The sequence below is a fragment of the Penicillium vulpinum genome (assembly GCF_028829585.1).
Source record: "Penicillium vulpinum strain IBT 29486 chromosome Unknown utg000004l_segment0_segment0, whole genome shotgun sequence".
Taxonomy (NCBI): domain Eukaryota; kingdom Fungi; phylum Ascomycota; class Eurotiomycetes; order Eurotiales; family Aspergillaceae; genus Penicillium; species Penicillium vulpinum.
In genome coordinates, this window is record NW_026643244.1 from 1,341,494 (window position 1) to 1,360,118 (window position 18,625).

The 18,625-nt window shown below is 49.3% G+C and overlaps 4 protein-coding genes across 4 annotated transcripts; 1 reads left to right on the forward strand and 3 right to left on the reverse strand.

Moving 5' to 3' along the window:
* Positions 1-217: 217 nt before the first annotated feature.
* N7479_009069 (mitochondrial-processing protease subunit alpha) lies at positions 218-2,039 on the reverse strand (the record flags this gene model as incomplete). Its single annotated transcript, XM_057256762.1, has 2 exons — positions 218-1,867; positions 1,938-2,039. The coding sequence occupies 2 exons, from the start codon at positions 2,037-2,039 to the stop codon at positions 218-220; spliced, it is 1,752 nt and encodes a 583-aa protein (XP_057104220.1).
* Positions 2,040-2,484: 445 nt separating this feature from the next.
* On the reverse strand, positions 2,485-4,642 carry N7479_009070 (acetoacetate--CoA ligase family protein; the record flags this gene model as incomplete). Its single annotated transcript, XM_057256763.1, has 2 exons — positions 2,485-4,338; positions 4,418-4,642. 2 exons carry the CDS (start codon positions 4,640-4,642, stop codon positions 2,485-2,487), a joined length of 2,079 nt encoding a protein of 692 aa, XP_057104221.1.
* A 1,507-nt stretch (positions 4,643-6,149) lies between these two features.
* On the forward strand, positions 6,150-8,165 carry lcb2 (putative serine palmitoyltransferase 2; the record flags this gene model as incomplete). The annotated part of the gene is made up of 1 exon (XM_057256764.1): positions 6,150-8,165. The coding sequence occupies one exon, from the start codon at positions 6,150-6,152 to the stop codon at positions 8,163-8,165; it is 2,016 nt and encodes a 671-aa protein (XP_057104222.1).
* Positions 8,166-14,622: 6,457 nt separating this feature from the next.
* N7479_009072 (forkhead domain protein) lies at positions 14,623-18,306 on the reverse strand (the record flags this gene model as incomplete). The annotated part of the gene is made up of 2 exons (XM_057256765.1): positions 14,623-14,934; positions 15,661-18,306. The coding sequence occupies 2 exons, from the start codon at positions 18,304-18,306 to the stop codon at positions 14,623-14,625; spliced, it is 2,958 nt and encodes a 985-aa protein (XP_057104223.1).
* Positions 18,307-18,625: the final 319 nt, after the last annotated feature.

Here is an 18,625-nt window from a genome sequence, read left to right on the forward strand (position 1 = left end):
AAGGTGGTGAATGGAAAGAAATGTAAAGGAATAAAAATGTATGAGTTGAGGAAGGCTAGGTGTTCAATAAAGCCTGTTTTAAAAGAGAGGTGTGTTCTACAAGGTCAAAATTCTGGCCATGGTCTATAATTACAGATCATCCTCTAGATGCAACTTCACCCACATGACCCTTATTTCCGACACGTCCACGCGAGTCCAGAGGAATAAAATCACTTATTTACAGCCGGCCAAGCTTCCACCGGGCAATCCGTTCTTGGACCTCCTCCCAGGGGAATGACCGAAGCTTATAGCCTTCCAGCTCGCCCTCCTGTAGTACAACAGTAGGCTTACCAGTGCCCTTACCCTCGTTGTGGACCTGGCCACCGAAGACCTTGCGAGCCACACGGCGGAGGTCCTCGACAGTGAGAGCCTCAATTTGCTCACACATCTCCCGGACACTGACCTTGCGGCCGTGGACCTGCACCTGGCGTCCAAGATCCTCGAGCTCGACCATGCGAGACTCCAGATTCATGAGCAGAGAGGAACGGAGCTGGTTCTTCGCGCGGTTAACTTCCTGCGCTTGCAGCGAGCTGTAGCCAGTATCCAAAGTCAGGGCCTGCAGCTCACGGCACATGACCTCGAGCATCTCCGTGATACGGGTTGGGCTGCAGGATGCGGAAATTCCGAAGATTCCACTATCCGTGTAGCTGTGATTGAAAGCAATGCAGCTCTCGACCCAACCGTGCTGGTTCAGCACGTTAGTGTAGAGTCGCGAGTACATACCCTTTCCAGGGCCACCAGCCGAGAATGAGCCACCACCACCCAGGAGGGTCTGAAGAGTAGCGAGAGCATAGATATCAGGCGAGGAGATGGGGAGAGCCTCGAATGCAAGGTGGATGTGACTCAGGCGAGGAAGCATGGGGCTCGCTGGCGGGGGAATCGAAGGGAGTGCGATAAAGCCACCTGTGTAGTGAGCAGGTTGGCGGATGTTTAGTGCGGATGGCTCAACCAGAGATGAGTGGAGAGGCTCGACTGTAGAGTTCTTGGAGGTGAGGTTCTTAAGGAATGGAAGCTTCGACAAAAGTGAAGTATGTGTTTTGTGGGAAGCAGCCGGGCTGCTGATTGTCGATGAAGGCGTGAACGAAGGAACGGTGGGCACCTGGCCTTCGTGGACGGCCGTTTGGGAATCAGACAATGTCGTTTCAATTCCAGTGCCTGACAATACAGGACCCTTGATCTTGCTGATGTCTTTCGATTTCATGTCGCCAAAGTACTGCTCTGTGAGTTTAACAGCCTCCCCATGTGGCACACCGGCAAACGCAACCACCATACGGTCTGGGTTGAAGAAAAGTTCTCTATACCGCTCCACTACTGCCTTGTTGATTTCGCCTAACCGTTCTTCTGGGCACAATAGCGGATTACCAAGAGTGTTGTTGGCGTATGCAGTCATGTGCACCAATTCCGGAAGGATGAGTTCCGGCTTCGCCCAAATCTCGCCAATCTCGTACTCCGCTGTTGCGAGTTGTTGGATGACCTCCTCTTCGGTGATGAGGGGATCGCGGATGGTTTCGGCAAGCAGACCGAGCGTGGTAGGAACCGCCGAGTTGAAACTGGCAGACTGGTACATCAATGACTCTCGGGATGAGGCACACTGGATGTTACCGCCGAGGGACTCGAGAATCTCAAGCATTTCATCTCCGGTGCGCGCCTTGGTAGACTTGAAGGCTAGACGGTCCATAATGTGGCTCACTCCACGCAGGCTCTCATCTTCGTAACGAGATCCGGCATCGATGTAGACTCCGACACCAGCGAAGGGACCCGGTAATGATTCCGTGGCGACGCGAACTCCATTTGGAAGTGTGGTAATTTGTTCTAGCTCGGCGGGATCCTATAGATAAATAAACAATTTGTCAGTTATAAATAACGATACATCGCATGACCTAACGAGGCTCTCTTACCTTGGCCGAGTCATTGATGGTAGAGAAGCTTCTTGACACGGCGCGAGGAGCTCGTGTGAGTGGCTTCGCGGACTCAATGGCCCGCAGTGCTGTGCGGCGCATGATAATTAGTTCTGTACAAAGGCCACAACCTAGTCAATTCAGAATTTCTTGGTGCACCGAATATATCCGGAAAACGTGATGTAGCTCGGACGGACTGTCGGCGAAGAATCGTAATGGAGGCTCGATCCGAAATGATTAGCTAATCCGCTGTATGATAGATGGGCCAGATGTTCTTCGATTACATATCAGGTTGAAGTAGATAAATCTTTTACGGTCAAATTAATAACGTTTTGGCAAGAAGCTGAGTGCTGTGTAATTTTTTTGTAATTCGTGTCTGGATATAGTAGGGTCGCCCAGGTGTCTAGTCCGAGGCTAAGACCTACAGGACTCGAATATATATATATACATGCTTGTGAACATATGGGTGTGGAATCATGAAAATATTTAATCTATAGCAAATATCTATGAAGCGTCAATTTTGCTATGTAATAAAGAATTAATGTAACTAAAGGTGTTCCGAAGCCCAGATTCTATACCAATCAAGACATGAAGCATTCGCAACACTCGCACCAATCTTGATGTTAAGCCCACACAAAATCTGCTTGACAGCATTCTCGACCTTCTTGCCGTTGGAAGTCACCGGAATCTCGGGACATGCATCGATAATGCCGGGGACATGGCGGGGGCTAAGTTCCTCCCGAATAGTGGACTGAATGCGTGCTGCGAGATCCGACGGCATACCAGAGCCATTGCCAGAAATAAGTCGGACAAACAGAACGACCGTCTCATCGGTGTCGATGCCATCTCGCCTCCGACCAATGCAAAGAGAATCTTCCACATCGTCGGCGAAATGCTTGAGTAGAATATTGTAAATCTCAGCACTTCCAAATCGCACTCCGGATGGCTTGAGTACACCGTCGCTGCGGCCTAGCATGACCACACCTCCAGTTTGTGGGTTCAAGCGCACATAGTCTCCGTGGTGCCAGACTGATGGCCCGAACACGTCAAAGTAGCTCTTCCGGTACTTCTCCAAGCCTGTTGGTCCCGGGGGCCAGAACATGACTGGTTGGGCCGGGAAGGGTGTGAGGCAGACAAGATCACCGGGTTCGCCTGTTGCGCTGATATCGTTGCCAGCATAGTCGAACACTGAGATGTCCATTCCCAAAGAACGACATTGGATTTCTCCTTTGTAAACTGGGAGAATCGGGCAGCCGGAGGCGAATAGAGAGAGAATATCTGTGCCACCGGTGATAGAGCCAAGCATGATGTCGTGGTGGAAAGAGGAATAAACATATTCGAATGTCGATGGTGCCAATGGTGATCCAGTACTAAAGATGGCCCTTAGAGTCTTCAACGATACTGGCCTATGGGCATGTTTGCGCGGGTTCAAACCAGCTTGTTCCAGGAGAGAGAGGTATTTAGCTGATGTACCGAAATGGGTAATTCGAAGCTCTTCAATCAGCCGTGGCATAGCCATTTCTCCATTTCCGCCTTCAACATCAAAGGGTCGGAAGGGTGAACCATCATACAGGATGATTGTTGCTCCACTGGCTAAGCCCGATACCAGCCAGTGCCACATCATCCAGGTTGTTGTTGTGAAGTAGAACAAGCGATCACCTGGTCGAATGTCACAGTGCAAAAGATGCTCTTTCTTGTGTTGCAACAATGTGCCTAGAGACCCATGAACGATAGGCTTGGGGGCCCCTGTTGTACCGGACGAGTATAAGATATAGACAGGATGATCCGGTCGCAAGCTTGCAAATTCTAATGGCGCCCCAGGGTTCTTGACTTCAGACAGGAAATCATCATAAACCTTTGCTTTCCCATTTGCAGGTCGAAGATCATCTAGGTTAGCTTCAAGTTCTGGGGTAGTGATAAGGAGCACCAAAAGCTCAAGGTCTGGCAATTCAGAGACAATCTCGCACACCTTGGCATGTGAGCCATGCACCTTGCCATTATAAAAGGAGCCATTGTCCGCAAAGAGAATCTTAGGTTGGATCTGCTTCAAGCGCTCCAAGACTGCATGCACACCAGTGTCAGGTGACACGCCAGTCCAAAAGGCCCCGATCGAGGCAGCGGCCAGCATTGCCACGACGGTATTAGCATGATTGCCTACAAAGCCAGCGACACGATCGCCGGTCTCCAGACCTGCTTCTTTCAAAGCATTTGCGCACAGCCGAACTCGCTCTCGCAGCTCCTTCCATGAAATGAATTCGCGGGTTGCTTCAGTGGCGCCAATCACCGCTACGGAATCTTCATCCGGCGAGGTGGCGGGATATAGAAGATTCTCAGCGAAGTTCAAATTGCTGCCTTCGAAGAATGAAGGTCTAGGAAATAGCACATCTTTTGAACTAAGGACCTGTATAAGATCTGATTAAAATCGAGATATCTCCTGATGTCCAAGATAACGCATCTAGGCTCGAATGGGAATTACTCACCTGTTGGTATGGCTGATGAGCGTTGATTTCCGTATAGTGCCAGATTTCTTCCCAGAATTGAGCTGGTTCAGAGACACTCCATTCCCAGAGAGCGTTGTAGTCGTTCAGTAACAAGCCATACTTCTTGTTCACTTTAGTCATGAAATCATAGATCTGGGTTGTCTCAGGAGAGGTGGGCCGCCAAAGCTCCTTGACCTTGGGCTCAATGATTCCGATGCGAGGCATAGCTAATAATGTTGGTAGCAATAGTGCACACAATGAAGCTAGGGATTGAAATTCGGAGCGTCGAGTATATATAGACTGGTGAATGTGCTAAGATTGAACCTGTTGAATCTATTGTCACAAAAGGACCCCAAGACCATGTGACAATAGACTTCCCAACAGATTTGAAGAATTTGATAGGGCTTTGCACCAAAGGTCAAAGCTTGGCAAGTCAAGAGCAAGTCACACAGTGCAAATACCTTACCCCAAGGGACCGCGGGCGGGATGATCGGGTCTTGAGTTGCCGATCTCCGCGGCTACGGGGAAGATAATTTCTATATTGAATATAAAAGCCTGGACGTGACTCGTGAATTGTACTGAAGCTTCTTTGATATGGATCTATTTGGAGTATAGAGGATGTCACATTGAAAAACCTTAGGAAAGTACCATTTTCTGCCTCAGGCACCTTACCGTTTCCGTGGACCTCATGTCACATATATGGTAAATGTAAGTGTCACAGAAAGAATCGACATGATGTTTACTATTTGACCAGGGTCCTTGACTCCGGATACACCGGATGAACATGCCATGACCCCCTTTACGCCTTTTGGGGGTGTTATGCTCTGCGCACAATACATGTACATTGTAGATCATTATTCGTATGTAGAATTTCCATCTTTCAGGGGTAAAATCCATGGGATTCGACTTGGCTAGAATAATTGTGGACTTGTGGAAACCCCATTCGTCTTGTCTTTGCCTTGTCTCCATAGGTGTGTTGGGCCTTTTCGGGCCCGAAATTTTAGTGCGAAAAAAAAAAGCCATTGGTATTGATATGGTAATAATACATTGTCGTTATGTATTGTGGGCCAATCACATGCAATTATTAGTGTGTATTATTGTACTGCATATGTTTTTAATTAATACCAGGAGGTCACTGCATAATGGGTTCGCAGCTTGGGAGAAACACGGAGGTCTCTCTTATTTACCTTCTCAGACTTCTCTCTTCTTCTTCAACCTTCTCGTTTTGGCTTCGTTATTTCTGTTCAGTGCTAAAGCGCGATTGGTCTCTTCGTCATCCGAACGTAGGGCTCTTTGCCCCTTCGTGTTTCTTGCCTCTATTCCACGTGCACCCGATTTTTTTAAGCCCCTTCGGAGTATTCGGCTCCCGCTTACCTTGAATCAACCTTGAGGTACGTCTTCTGTGAAACTTGTGACCTGGCAGTTCCTGAGTCTAGTTGGTTTTGGAACGGGGTATGGCTCAAGTCATATTGATGCCTCCAGGGCTGATCCAGAACGATCAACTAATTGGCCGTGTTTTCCAGATCAATCCATCGTATGAGGTTGCTATCCACTCCGCCGAAGACCGCTGAAGTCACCGAGAACACAGCCCACTCAAGGCATCAACTTCCCATTACTTCCGGTCGTCCCTGCCTTTAAAATCGTCAATCTGGACGCGCCAAACCAAAAGCGCCCTTCGATCCTGACGTGAGAAAAAAACACCCGCTGAAACCTTACGCTGTTTCCTCCTGCGATGCCTCGTCGATTTAGCAGCAACTCTTCCAACGACACCTCTACCAACCCGCCGTCCTTTTCACCTTCTTCGGGAAAGGGCGGTATCTCCATCAAGGCCCCCACCGTCAAGTCCAATCGTCTTTCTCAGTTATTCTCGGTCTCGCCAAAGTCAAAGACGGAAATTGGACACGCTGGGCATTCTCACCCTAACAATTCTTCTCCGCCGATAAGTTTGGCCTCACTGTCCCTACCGACGATCTCTCTCTCAACAGCCACCGCGGATAATCCCAACATGGACGAGATGCCTACAACACTCTTCCAGCCTCCGACCCCAGAGGAAGCCCGTCGGCTGGCCAAACAACATGCTCAGTTTGGTCCAATCGGTCATCCTAGCCACCGATACTCCAGTCGACACCCTGGCGGTGTCTTCCCAGAGCCGGTGATGGACGAGCCGCCGTATTATTACCTGCTCACCACCTATATCAGTTACCTAATCCTAATTGCCTTTGGACATGTCCGTGATTTCTTTGGAAAGCGATTCCGCGAGGAACACTACCGCCATCTCAAGCCTCGTAATGGCTATGGTGCGCTCAACAGCGATTTCGACAACTTTTATGTGCGTCGTTTGAAATTGCGCATCAACGACTGCTTCGAGCGCCCCGTAACCGGTGTTCCTGGCCGCACCATTACTCTTATCGATCGGGGCACAGATGACCACAACCAGCACTTCTTCCTGACGGGTACCACTACCGACACCCTGAATCTGAGCTCGTACAACTACCTGGGTTTCGCTCAGTCGGATGGCCCTTGTGCGGATCTTGCGGAGGAATCCATCAAGAAGTACGGCATTGCAGCACCCAGCACCCGAGCGGAGTCCGGCACACAGGATTTGCATGTCGAAGTAGAGGATCTGGTTGCCAGGTTTGTGGGCAAAGAATCGTCCATGATTTTCTCCATGGGCTTCGGCACCAACGCAACCATCTTCCCCGCCTTGGTCTCGAAGGGATGTCTCCTCATCTCCGATGAACTGAACCACGCCTCGATCCGTTTCGGTGCTCGTCTCTCTGGAGCCTCCATCGCTATGTTCAAGCACAATGACATGAAGGATCTGGAGGCAAGACTTCGAGAGGCTATTTCTCAGGGACAACCGCGCACTCACCGGCCCTGGAAGAAGATTCTGGTCGTGGTCGAGGGACTCTACTCGATGGAAGGTTCCATGTGCAACCTTCCTGGTCTCGTGCAGTTGAAGCGCCGGTACAAGTTCAACCTCTTCGTTGATGAGGCCCACTCCATTGGAGCCATTGGTCCCAAGGGACGTGGTGTCTGTGATTACTTCAGCATCGATACCTCCGAGGTGGATATCCTGATGGGCACACTTACAAAGTCATTCGGTGCCAACGGTGGCTACATTGCGGCAGATAAGGTGATGATCGACCAACTTCGTGCGACCAACCCCGGTGTCTATTATGGAGAATCTCCCGCACCTGCAGTGCTTTCTCAGATCTCTTCTGCTCTGCGTATCATCAGCGGTGAGCTCGTTCCCGGTCAGGGTGAGGAGCGATTGCAGCGATTGGCTTTCAATTCCCGATACCTTCGTCTCGGTTTGAAGCGTCTTGGCTTTATAGTGTACGGTCACGACGATTCACCAATCATTCCACTCCTTCTCTTCAACCCAGCCAAGATGCCTGCATTCTCGCACGAGATGCTCCGGCGAAAGATATCTGTCGTTGTTGTTGGTTACCCGGCCACTCCACTAGTCTCGTCCCGTGCTCGTTTCTGTGTCTCTGCTGCGCACACCAAGGAGGATCTTGACCGTGTGCTGACCGCTTGTGATGAAATTGGTACTGTCCTCCAGTTGAAATTCTCCACTGGTATCGCTGGTGGTGCACTGCCTGCTGCCGAACTTCCGGCTCCTCCTCCAGAGCTGGAGAAGGAATGGCACCGCAGGCGCTCGGAAAATATTTCCCCTCCCCGCTGGCGCGTCGAGGATGTCATCCGACGTGGAGTCCAGGATGTCAAGTCTCCCTTGTACTAGTACTGGATTGGCTTCTTTCTCCTACCGGTTGACATGACATTGTCTTGAGTTCATTAGGCTTTGAGATGAGTCTTCGGTCGGGGTGTTTTTGTCCACAAGCACGGCTGTTGCTGGTCACACTGTGCCGGGGTCTTAATTCCATGTGCTCCCTTGATCTTTGTTCTGAGTTCCTATGATTATTGTGTCTTGAGATTTTGGTCTTCAGACACATGCATAAAAGCAAGTGAACTTTTTCAGACTAGAAAGAGAAGGGAAACTTGGGGAAAACAAAAAGAAATCAAAACGGTCATGAGTTATTCGAAGAAGCAACGAATGAATATGCCCTGTTTCCTATGACCCTTCTACTCTTGCTTCCCGTTTACATCCATACATTATTTCATGTTACTTTCTTTGTCACTGTTCTTATTCTTCTTAAGATATTGCCTAATACTGTTTCACCCAATGCTCTCAATCCTCGTTGTATCTATCCGGCATAACCTTGCCAATAGACCTTGAATTGGGATGTATGATGGGAATCTTGCGATGTACAACATGTATCATTCCGCAGGGCAAAGGCTGGCTCCTTTTTTATTCTTCACCTTTTTCTTTGCTTTTCTTTTCTTCTTTTCTCTTCTGCTTGTGATCAACCTATCGTCCTAGTCCTAGCCCGGGTGTTGAGTTTCATTTCAACTTCTAGAGTCTGGAGGTGTTATGACAGGGCTTGATCATAGGATTTTTTGCTTTCTGGATATGGATATGAATTGGAAATGAGACCACAGACTGGCTATGGCTATTTCCACACATTCACAGAATACGTTATGTCCCTGTCCTTGGCTATGTACTGGGCATTTATTTGTCGAGTCTCTTTGCTTGTTGAAGGTGCAGGGATTGGCTAGCTGTGTTTGTTATGGGTTGTCGGTGTCTGTCTCTTTTATGTCTTTTGTTGTTCGATTATTATGTTTATAATAAATGATTAAGATAGCTGTCAATATTCTTCAATTCTTCAGATCTTATTTGTATTTGACATTGTCTACTCTAGGGAGTTTTCATGTCCTCGGCCCCTCTGGTATAGGCTGGGGGATAACTTGGTCTGATATCTGTTTCATGTGCTCGTGCGCTGGTGTTAGGCAATGATGCCTGTATGAGTTTCGGTAGCGTGAGTATCTGCGCGTGGACGCTGTGGGGTCATGGTCTGGCCCGATTGCGTTCGTCCGGCCTGCTGTCTTGACGGTGGTGTGGCGGTGTTAGGCAATGGAGGCTGTACTAGTGCTCGAGTAGCACAAGCATCTGCACGTGGATGCCGTAGGGTTGTGATCTGATCCGGCTGAGTTTGTCCGTGCTGGCGTTTCCCGGGGGTTGCGCTGGTGTTAGGCGATGGGGACTGGACATATGCTTCAGCAGCATGTTTTTGAGTAGCCTAGATGTAGCCGCTCAAGACCAGGGCCTGATATAGACTCCGAAGAATGGTCCATTGATGGATCGTCGTCGGAAGAGGGATCGTTCTCGTCGTCGTTGGACGATAAACGCGTCATGCCAGTAGGTATAATTGAACTAACGCTGTGATGAAGAGTCCGGCTGCATGTTCTGTGCAAATAAAGGCTCAGAAACAGCAAGACTCGGAGACGCTGGGCCTGTGGGAGTTGTGAGCATCAAGGAAATCGCTTAAACAAATGCGCGAAGCCAGCTGTTTAGTACCCAACTTGATAGAAGGTGCGCAGTTGTAATGCTCTGTCAATCAGCCTTGGCTATACTTTATAAGGAAATGATATCATATACAAAGTAGTGAGGTGTGAGATATACCATAAAGAGGAAACTTTGACAAGATTCTAAGCATGTAATGTTCAGTTATATCGCTCTTTCCTTTTTTGGGGAACCTCTTTTTCCCGTTACTGCTCTTTCCTTTGTCCTCCCTCTTTCCCTAGTTCCCTTTTCCTTTCTATTTATATTCTCCTCCCCCACTCATTTTCTCTTTTCTACTTTCTTCTACTCTCTCCTTCAACTCTTTTTTTTGCACTGTTCAACGTCATCTCTTTATCTTCTTTCACGGGCTCCCAAGCTTTGAAGAATGAGTCCCGCTACAAAATTCCAAACTATAGAATTCCCCTAGAGATACGACAGCACCTCCTACCTTGCTTTCCACCCTGTCTCCTCTAACTCTGGGTGTTGTCACTCCAGGTAAATTCCGAATTTGTCATTTCCCATGGACCTGTTCTGTCAATGGGGAGTATCTACACTGATATTCCAACAAATGATCACGTCAACAACAAAAGAATGGCAACTGGACATCTTGGTTTCTGGAAATGTTGGAATTTCCCAGAAATATCTCGAATAAAATGAACTCATTCCACATCCCGCCTTTTTCCCCCTGTGTGCTCATTGGAACACACGAATTGGAATACAGAAGCTAGGTGGCTCCAACCAGCAGAATCCCCTATTTGGGAAGGAAGAACTTGAGATTGCCCAGAACATTTGCCTCACGCAGAACAAGATAAGAGCAAGACTCAATCAAGAGGAGCATAACAGTATGATACCCACAGTGCCCTATGATGCCCCGGCAAGATAAATACTTACAGTATTCTCACAGACTCATCCGGCCTCTGAATCGAGTGGGAATTACCTTGATTGTAATCATGGTTAGCTCGCAGCCTAAACATATTCAAAACGAAAAGGTTTAGACTGGACTCCCACAGCCATTCTTGCTGCTAGTCGGCCAACTCAACAATGGCACCAAAATGGATACCCATGAACTCTTTGCTACTCCTATCAAGCGGGGTTACCTCAAGTTCCTGGATCCAAACGAAGAAACCCCTATCATATGGGATCCATACGCTTGCTGTAGTTTTTGAAGTCAGGGTTTCACAATAAAAAAGCAACCCCCTTCATGGCAAGAATATTTCTTAGGCCACCACGCTCTGCGTCTGGGCTTTATACAATGTTACCAGCGACAACACGACTCTAAATTCCACCTCAAGAGATTCGAAAGGGCTGGAGACATAGCCTTCAGCCAACAATCGAACTGATGCCCTCGAGCCAAAAATTGAGTCAAATCCTTCTCGAGGTGCTCTAAGAGCAACTATTTGAGGCCTATATGTTCTTAACGAAGCGCGAAGTCACAGAGCTTCCCTGTCTCCGACATTTGAAGATGCTCCCAAAGCCATTGTTCCAGTGACATACAAAAATCTTATTCTTTCCTAAAAGCTATCTCACTCGTCCTCGACAAGGTCACGAAAAGGAACAGCAAAAAACGAGCTACTTTACATGAAGGAACATAAACCCAGTTGCATTGCCAATTGCCATCAACAGCGATCTGTCAGCGCAGCATCTAGGATCACCGAAATTCCCTGGAATTCTGTCATTTCGACATACATCATTAGACTTTCTCGATGCTAAGACTGCGCTTCCTCCCGCCCAGGATATGCCCTGCCACTCTGTGAGAGAACTCGCACTCTGAATTCATTGATCTTTTCTGACCAGATATAGGAGGTCTCCCTGTCCATCATGGAAACACCCACATCTGAGAAGGTCATGGAGGCTTTGAATCAAGTTGTTGACTTGATAGAGGCATATATCTGAAGTCGTAGCCGAGTGAGTGAATTAGGATACCCATCTTCAATATTTCTATGCAGGACAAACGCTCATTACAATAGAGCCATTCATGCTCGGCTTTAGCTCTTTTTTTGTCGCTTATGCAAAAAACGACTTGAGCGACTACATCTAGGCAACTCAAAAAGAGAAACGATACCAGTTGCAGGAATCGTCACATATGGTGCCAACTACGATGCCAAGCTGGATCATCTATTCAGACTACAAGAAAAAAAAAGTAAGCTAGTCCATACCCTACATAGGAAGAGTGACCCCGGCATACCACCCAAGCTTGTTTGCAGCACATACTCTGTTGAGGTGGATGTTAAGGAGAAGGACATGGCTCGTCATGGGATAGCCTTTGTCCTGCTCCTTCTGCTCTACCAAATGCTTGATATGCTGCCAGTGGGTGGTTAGATGTGCCTGGTGGTCCCGGAAATTCTGACTGACAAACGAAATCTATAGCCCATCGTCCCCCCTTGACTGGCGCTGATGATGAGGCTACTTCATTACGATGGAACGAACAGATTCCATTTCTGAGAAGAAAGAAATAGAATGCTTCCGGTTGAGATCCTATACCAAATTCATTACATTTGTTGGACAACTGTGTTCGAGATTGGAGTTTCAGATCTGGAAAACGGAACCCTCATCTTTCGAGGGTAGCGACTCTACAAGATGCTGGCCCTACAAGATGGTGGAAATCCCACGCATATCAAACCCGTCGCTGAGGGCAAGTTATCTCGGGTTCTGTCCAGAATCGAGTACACGGAATTGCCTTGCACCAATTCTCTGTTTGTCATCCTATTCCTTTGTTTGCGTCTCTATCCAAGATCTCCTCACTAATTTTATTTTTTATAGCGCCTCACCCAGAGAGGCCGTGTTCTCCGGTCTGAGTTTCCACCGATATTCCCTCGAAAATGTCGTTTTTTGGCCTACCTGCTCGAAAGAAAGGGAGCTAGGATAAAGCCATTGTTTAGATTGGAAACAGCCATAGGGCATGACGTACCTCCCTCCCTAACTGTCTCTTTCTTTTCCCTAAATCAATCTCGACACAACTCTCCTTCAAAACTACGACATGGAGGCGGACAAATTAATTGCACCATCCCAGTGATTGGGAAAGCACGACTGGGATTGCGATGAGATTCAGCTTGTGCTCCCCTTTCTCGAAAGAGAACGATGATGAAAATGACGCTATTAATGGGTTCGGCAAGATGAACAGCATTCCCAGATCGGTACCTTGGCTCTACACACGCCGCTGGGAATAAGCCCTGTCATCGACCTTCCTTCCACAACAATTAACCGTCACGAACCGGAACAACTTGTTGCACAGACAAAGAAAAGCTATCATGGCCTTCTCCATTCTGAGCACCAGCCAAATTCCAAGTGAATGCTTGATCTGCGTCGACAAAGACATAAACGCGTGCGAGAGAAATTCTCTAATCTTCGGCTTGGGAAGATTCAGGCAAATTTCCCAGATGGTCAAAAGGACCATGAGGATGAGTAGATACCAAATGGGAAGCTGACTAGATGTTGGCGTGGGTTCCCGACTCCGGTCTACATATAACATCATTACGCTGGACCTCCGTTTTTTCAGAGCTCAAAACCCGAATATCCAGCCTGACCAACATGCCTCTCACTTCCACTTAACACACTTGCACTCTCTTCACCTACCGTTCCGATTGACATCCGCTGACCAACCACCACACCCCACGCTCCCAATACCATAGAAGCCACGATGCGAGCCGCTCTTGGATACCAGCAGGAGAATCTCATCCACCAATCCTCCGATAAGTCGTGTTTCCCATATCTAGCTCAGCTTCTCGACTCCTGGGATATTGACTAGGTGTTGAGAACCTCTAAATGTCACCACTATCAAGCGACCGACATGGACTACCTCAAATTCAATGCGGTATGTGTTGGCTGGATTCTAGAAAACAGAAAGAACACGGGGTTATAGCCCGGTATCCTGAGAACCCAGAGAAGGAAATTTACGGCAAGATTTGGCCCTTGGTATGGCAGGAAGGAAGGTTGCTTTGGATGTCGATGTCTTCATCATCGAAGCCAGGCTAGCAGTGTGTTATTTCTTCGTGTGTGGCATTTGGAACACAGTTATATGTGTAGAGAGCAAAGGAATGTTTAAAAGAATCACTTTTCCCCCCTTGCAAGACAGGAAGATATACGGTTGTGAAGTTGACCTAGTTCCATTGTAGCTCGTATACATGAGGGCGAAGCCCATTTGTCGTGATCTTAAGAGATGACTGGTATGTAGAGATCATCTTCCTTCTTTGCTCAGTATAAAATTCAGACTTGATTATACAGCAGTACTAGATATCAACATATCAAGAATAGACGAATAATCTGAATATCCAGTCAGCATAATAGATATCAAAGATGCCATTGACAAAATAATACTAGTACAGCATCCATGCTTGTGCTGGAGAAAGAGAATGAGTATTAAATCCGGTCAATGTAAATGGTATTTCTATCATGCTGAGCTTTTACGCTTTTATACCAGGCGGCCGGGTGACGCCAGGATGAAAACAAACAGAAACAAGCAAGTCGGGATCATCCCACAAGGGCGATCCCTCTGCACCACCTCCAAAACAGTGGGCCATGAAAAGCCTAAAGAAGAGAGAACACAAAGGTAGAAGTGCGACCAAAAAAATCGACAAGGCGCAAGCAAACGCCTGTCAGCAAAAACAGAGGGATATCATTAAGATTCAACGAATCCAGACATGTTGCAAAACACAAAGCACAAATTCTGAACTAATAAATCGAACGGGAAGGAGGGAAAAAAAAAGAAGAAAAAAAATCAAAACCATAAGACTCGTAATACTCGATAAGTCGTCAGGGAGGAAACCGTTTCCTTCACCAATATATATAACCAGGAGGCCATTCACTCGTCTTTCAGACTTCCGACCAGATTGCGTAGCACGTCCATGATGACGGCTTCGTCTTTTGGCTCGCCGCCTGGGAAGGAGCTTTCTGTTGCATCGCCCAACACACGTGCACGCGCACTCCGCAGAACTTCCCGGATGTAGTTCTTGTCCTCGTAGTCTTCCATGAGAACAGCTTCGAAGTCATCGATTGCCTTGTTTGCTCGGTCAATGAACGAGGATGACTCTTGTGGCCCTGGTCCAGAGTTTTGCTGGATAGGGTGTTGCTGTTGGTGGTGAGAGTGGGCCGGGAGGCCTGGAGGCGGATGATGCTGGTGTTGGTGTTGATGCTGGTGCTGTTGGTGCTGATGCTGCGGCTGGTGCTGGTGGTGAGGAGGTAGCGAATGTTGCTGCTGAGGAGGATGCGACAGCTGCTGCGACTGGGGTTGGACGTTTGGCTGATGTTGGTGCTGGTGCTGGTGCTGATGCTGGTGTTGGAACTGCACTCCACCAGATGGAGGATAGGCCCGAGGCTGCGGGTTGTTGTGAGGAGGTTGAGAGGATGGCGGCTTTTGTTGTGAATAAGGGGAATGATGCTGAGGTGGTCCGTGAGGAGGCCGTGGGGTCTGCAACTGTTGCTGCTGGCCGCCTTGCGGAGTAGGGGCGGATGCGTAGGGCGAAGTGTAGGTTGAAGGGATGGTCGCCGCGAATGCAGCTGGAAGGTTGTTGCGGAGTTGACTAGGGATGGGGAAAGATGCAGCCGGGTTGATAGGTGCAGGTGCAGGCGCTGATGCTGGTGGTGGTGCCGACGCCGGTACCGGTGCCGCCGGTGCTGGCGTGGGTGCCTGTGTAGGTGCGGGTGCAGACGCGGGCATAGGAGCCGGTGTAGGTGTTGGCGCAGGTGACGGGATAGGAGCGGAGACAGGGGCAGGTGTAGGCGCTGGCGGGGGTGCCGGTGCCGGTGCCGGTGCCGCAGCCTGAGGCGGGGGTGGAGCAGGAACAGGAGCTTGAACCGGCGGAGCAGGAGGAGGAGGAGCGGTTGGTGTAGGAGCAGAGACCTTCGGTGGAGGTGCGTAGGGACTGGAATGTGATGGAGGTCCTCCCACATTAACAGATGCCGGGAAAGGAGCAGGCGGTATGGAAGGGAATTGGAAATGCTGTGGCGGATTTGGCACCTGTGGCGGGCCCTGAGGTGGTGCATAAGAGTGGGACATGGGCATGTACTGCTGGGGAGCAGGCGTAGGAGGGTGGGACACCTGCGGCGGCGGCGAAGGGCGTCGTTTCTTTTCCTTCTCAACCGACGCGCCGGGAATAAGCTGCCATGACCAGCCCTTGCCATCTCGCTCTGCGTGCATAAACAAATGACCGTTGCCGTTCAGGTTATGCCGTACACTGGATGTCCAGCCCTCAGTCTCACACTTGAAGCGGAAGTACGGATACTTCAATTTCAGCGCGCGGTAGATCTGCTTCAACGTCATTGGCGTGCCGGCTTCCGTCAGAGCATCAAAGATGAGAACGGCGTAGTTGTACGGGGGCTTTGCCAGATCCTCAGCATTGTAAGCAGACTCCGGAGGATAGTTGGGAGATGGTGATCGTGATGGTTTGCGCTTCTTGACCGGTGGTGGTTTGACATATTCTTGCGGGGGCTCTGCAGACATCTGGCCGCCTTCTGTTGATGGAAGGGGAGAATCCATTGGTGTACCATCCGGCTTTTTTCTCTTTGTGTACTTCCGCTTCTCGGATGGCTTTGGTGACTCGGGAACGACAGATTCTTTGGCAACTGTCTTCCCAGCCTTAGGCACTTTGGGCGGAGGTGGTGTGATGCCTCCGTTGGCCTCGCGTTTGGCGGCATTTTTCTGCTCCCGGGCAAGCTCAGCTCGCTCGCGCTTGGACATGATCCCATCCTTGGGAGGGCGTCCAGGTCCCCGGCGGCGGGCTGGCTGTGAATCGTTATCCCCAGCCTCAATAGAATCCACTGTTTGAGATTTTGAATCCTTTGTCTTAAGGATGATCTTCTTTGAAGGTTCCCTGCTCTCGCCACTGTCACTTCCAAGTCTCTCAGATTCATCAATGTCATCATCCATTTCCATGGAATCACGGGCATCTTTGTCTTCTTCCTCTTCGACCTTTTCCTTTTCTGCCAATTTTTCTTCCATCCGGTCCGCTCCAGTTTCGCCGATAGGGACATCTGGTAGCAAAAAGCGGATGCGCACGCCTCCAATTTGGATGTAGTCACCGCTGTGTAACGGGCGAACCTGTCCTGGTGATAGCCAATCAGCCCCAATGAACGCTCCATTGCGTCCCATTACTTCCATTTCAAACAAATTACGATCAAAATTGTATGAGATCCGGACATGCCTTCGAGAAATCCCTCGATGGCCTGCGGCACTGCCGTCAACGGTCGTTGGGGGGTGAATTGGGATGGTGGGACAGGAATCAGGGGATGGGAGCAAAGCCAGGGCATCCACAGGTTTTGCGTCTCCGTTTCCATCTTGCAAAGATTGCATTGCAAGCGCATTGTAGTCGGTTGTCGATTGTAGTTGAGCGGGGTTTGCATGCAATGGTACAACCGCCTCGTCAAAGGAGGACTTTGAGGATCGTCGGCTCATGTTCATATTGTTCGGAATATGCGGGGGTATATCTGGATCAAAGCCCATAATACCTCCCCGATCACTGACAACACTGCCCATCATGGCAGCGCTTTCCTCCCGCTTCATACGGTTCGGTGTGTGTGATGTGTTTCCTCCACTTGAACTCTTCGCCCGAGTGCTTCGCACGGCCTGCCGGTACTGGAACTCTCGATGATGGGCGGCGCGAGCGGCGCGCACGTCTCGCCCTAATATAAATGAGTAGGTATTGACGTAAAAATGCCCATCATCAAACTCCAACTTGGCAAATGCTTGGATCTTAGGTTCCGATCCAGCGATTGAGGCTGCCACATCTTGATATCCGAAAGCCGAAAGATCGGCGTTTTGTGAGAGAAAGGCGGCCGTGAGCAGCTCATTTTGGTGGAAAGCTTCAAACGCATTTTTCGGGGCGGCGGAAAAATCTAAGGGCGGGAGGAGCGAGGGCTGTTCGTCGTTCAGTTTCGGGTTCATGGGATCGGACAAGGTACCCATTGCATCAGATGTGTTGAATCCTGTATGATTCAAATCATGGTGTGAATTTGCTGCCATAAGCTCGTCATCTAGAGCTTTCCCATTCAGCAAGTCCTGAATCTCACGAGATATCGAGGCGGTGTCTTGGTGTAAGCTCGGGTCGATGGATGTGGGGTTTTGGGCAGACATGTCGAATGATTGGGAGATTGAATCGTCCATCTTGATATCCATGTGACTATCCTCGTCCGCGTCCTGTTGGGCAGGTTGTATGGTAGTAGGGGTCGAGTTTGTCGCAGATTGGTTCCCAAGAAGCTGTGCTAGGAGCGCACTTGCGGCGCTTTGGGTATTTGCATCTTGCTGGCTCTGCGCAGCTGAAAATTCGTTGTTGTCTGAGCATTCAGTTTTGATTGCGACGTCCGGGGCGGGCATCCCGTTGGGAGTTGACGGGGCAGAATTATTCTGCATGGCGCGGATTGCGGAGTCGTCTCGAGGATTGGAAGGGGGTGTGGTGTTTGGTGAGCAGCCATAGTCGTATAGCGGGCTATCGGAGCCTGGATCAGGCGGTCGATGGCCCACGGCTGGCGCAGTCATGGTCTGCGACGACATGACAGGCTGGTGCTGGGGAAGGGAGAGGAATGAAGTTCCAATGAGAAGGGAAGTTCTCAACTTGGGACCGGGCGGTGAGCGATGGCCGAGTTGGTCGCTGCAGGAGGCCGTAGTCACCGCTGAGCCATGTTTTTTTTTTTGTTTTTTTGTTGTTTTCCTTCAGTTCTCAGTATTGCGATTTGACTTGAATTCACCAACAGATATGAATTCTGGAGGGGGTTATGGTTGGAGAAACGTTGGAAAGTGAAAAGCGCCGTTGTTCCTTTCCGGGACAAATTTTCTTTCCCGCCCCGCCCAAATCCATATTCTCTCCGACCTG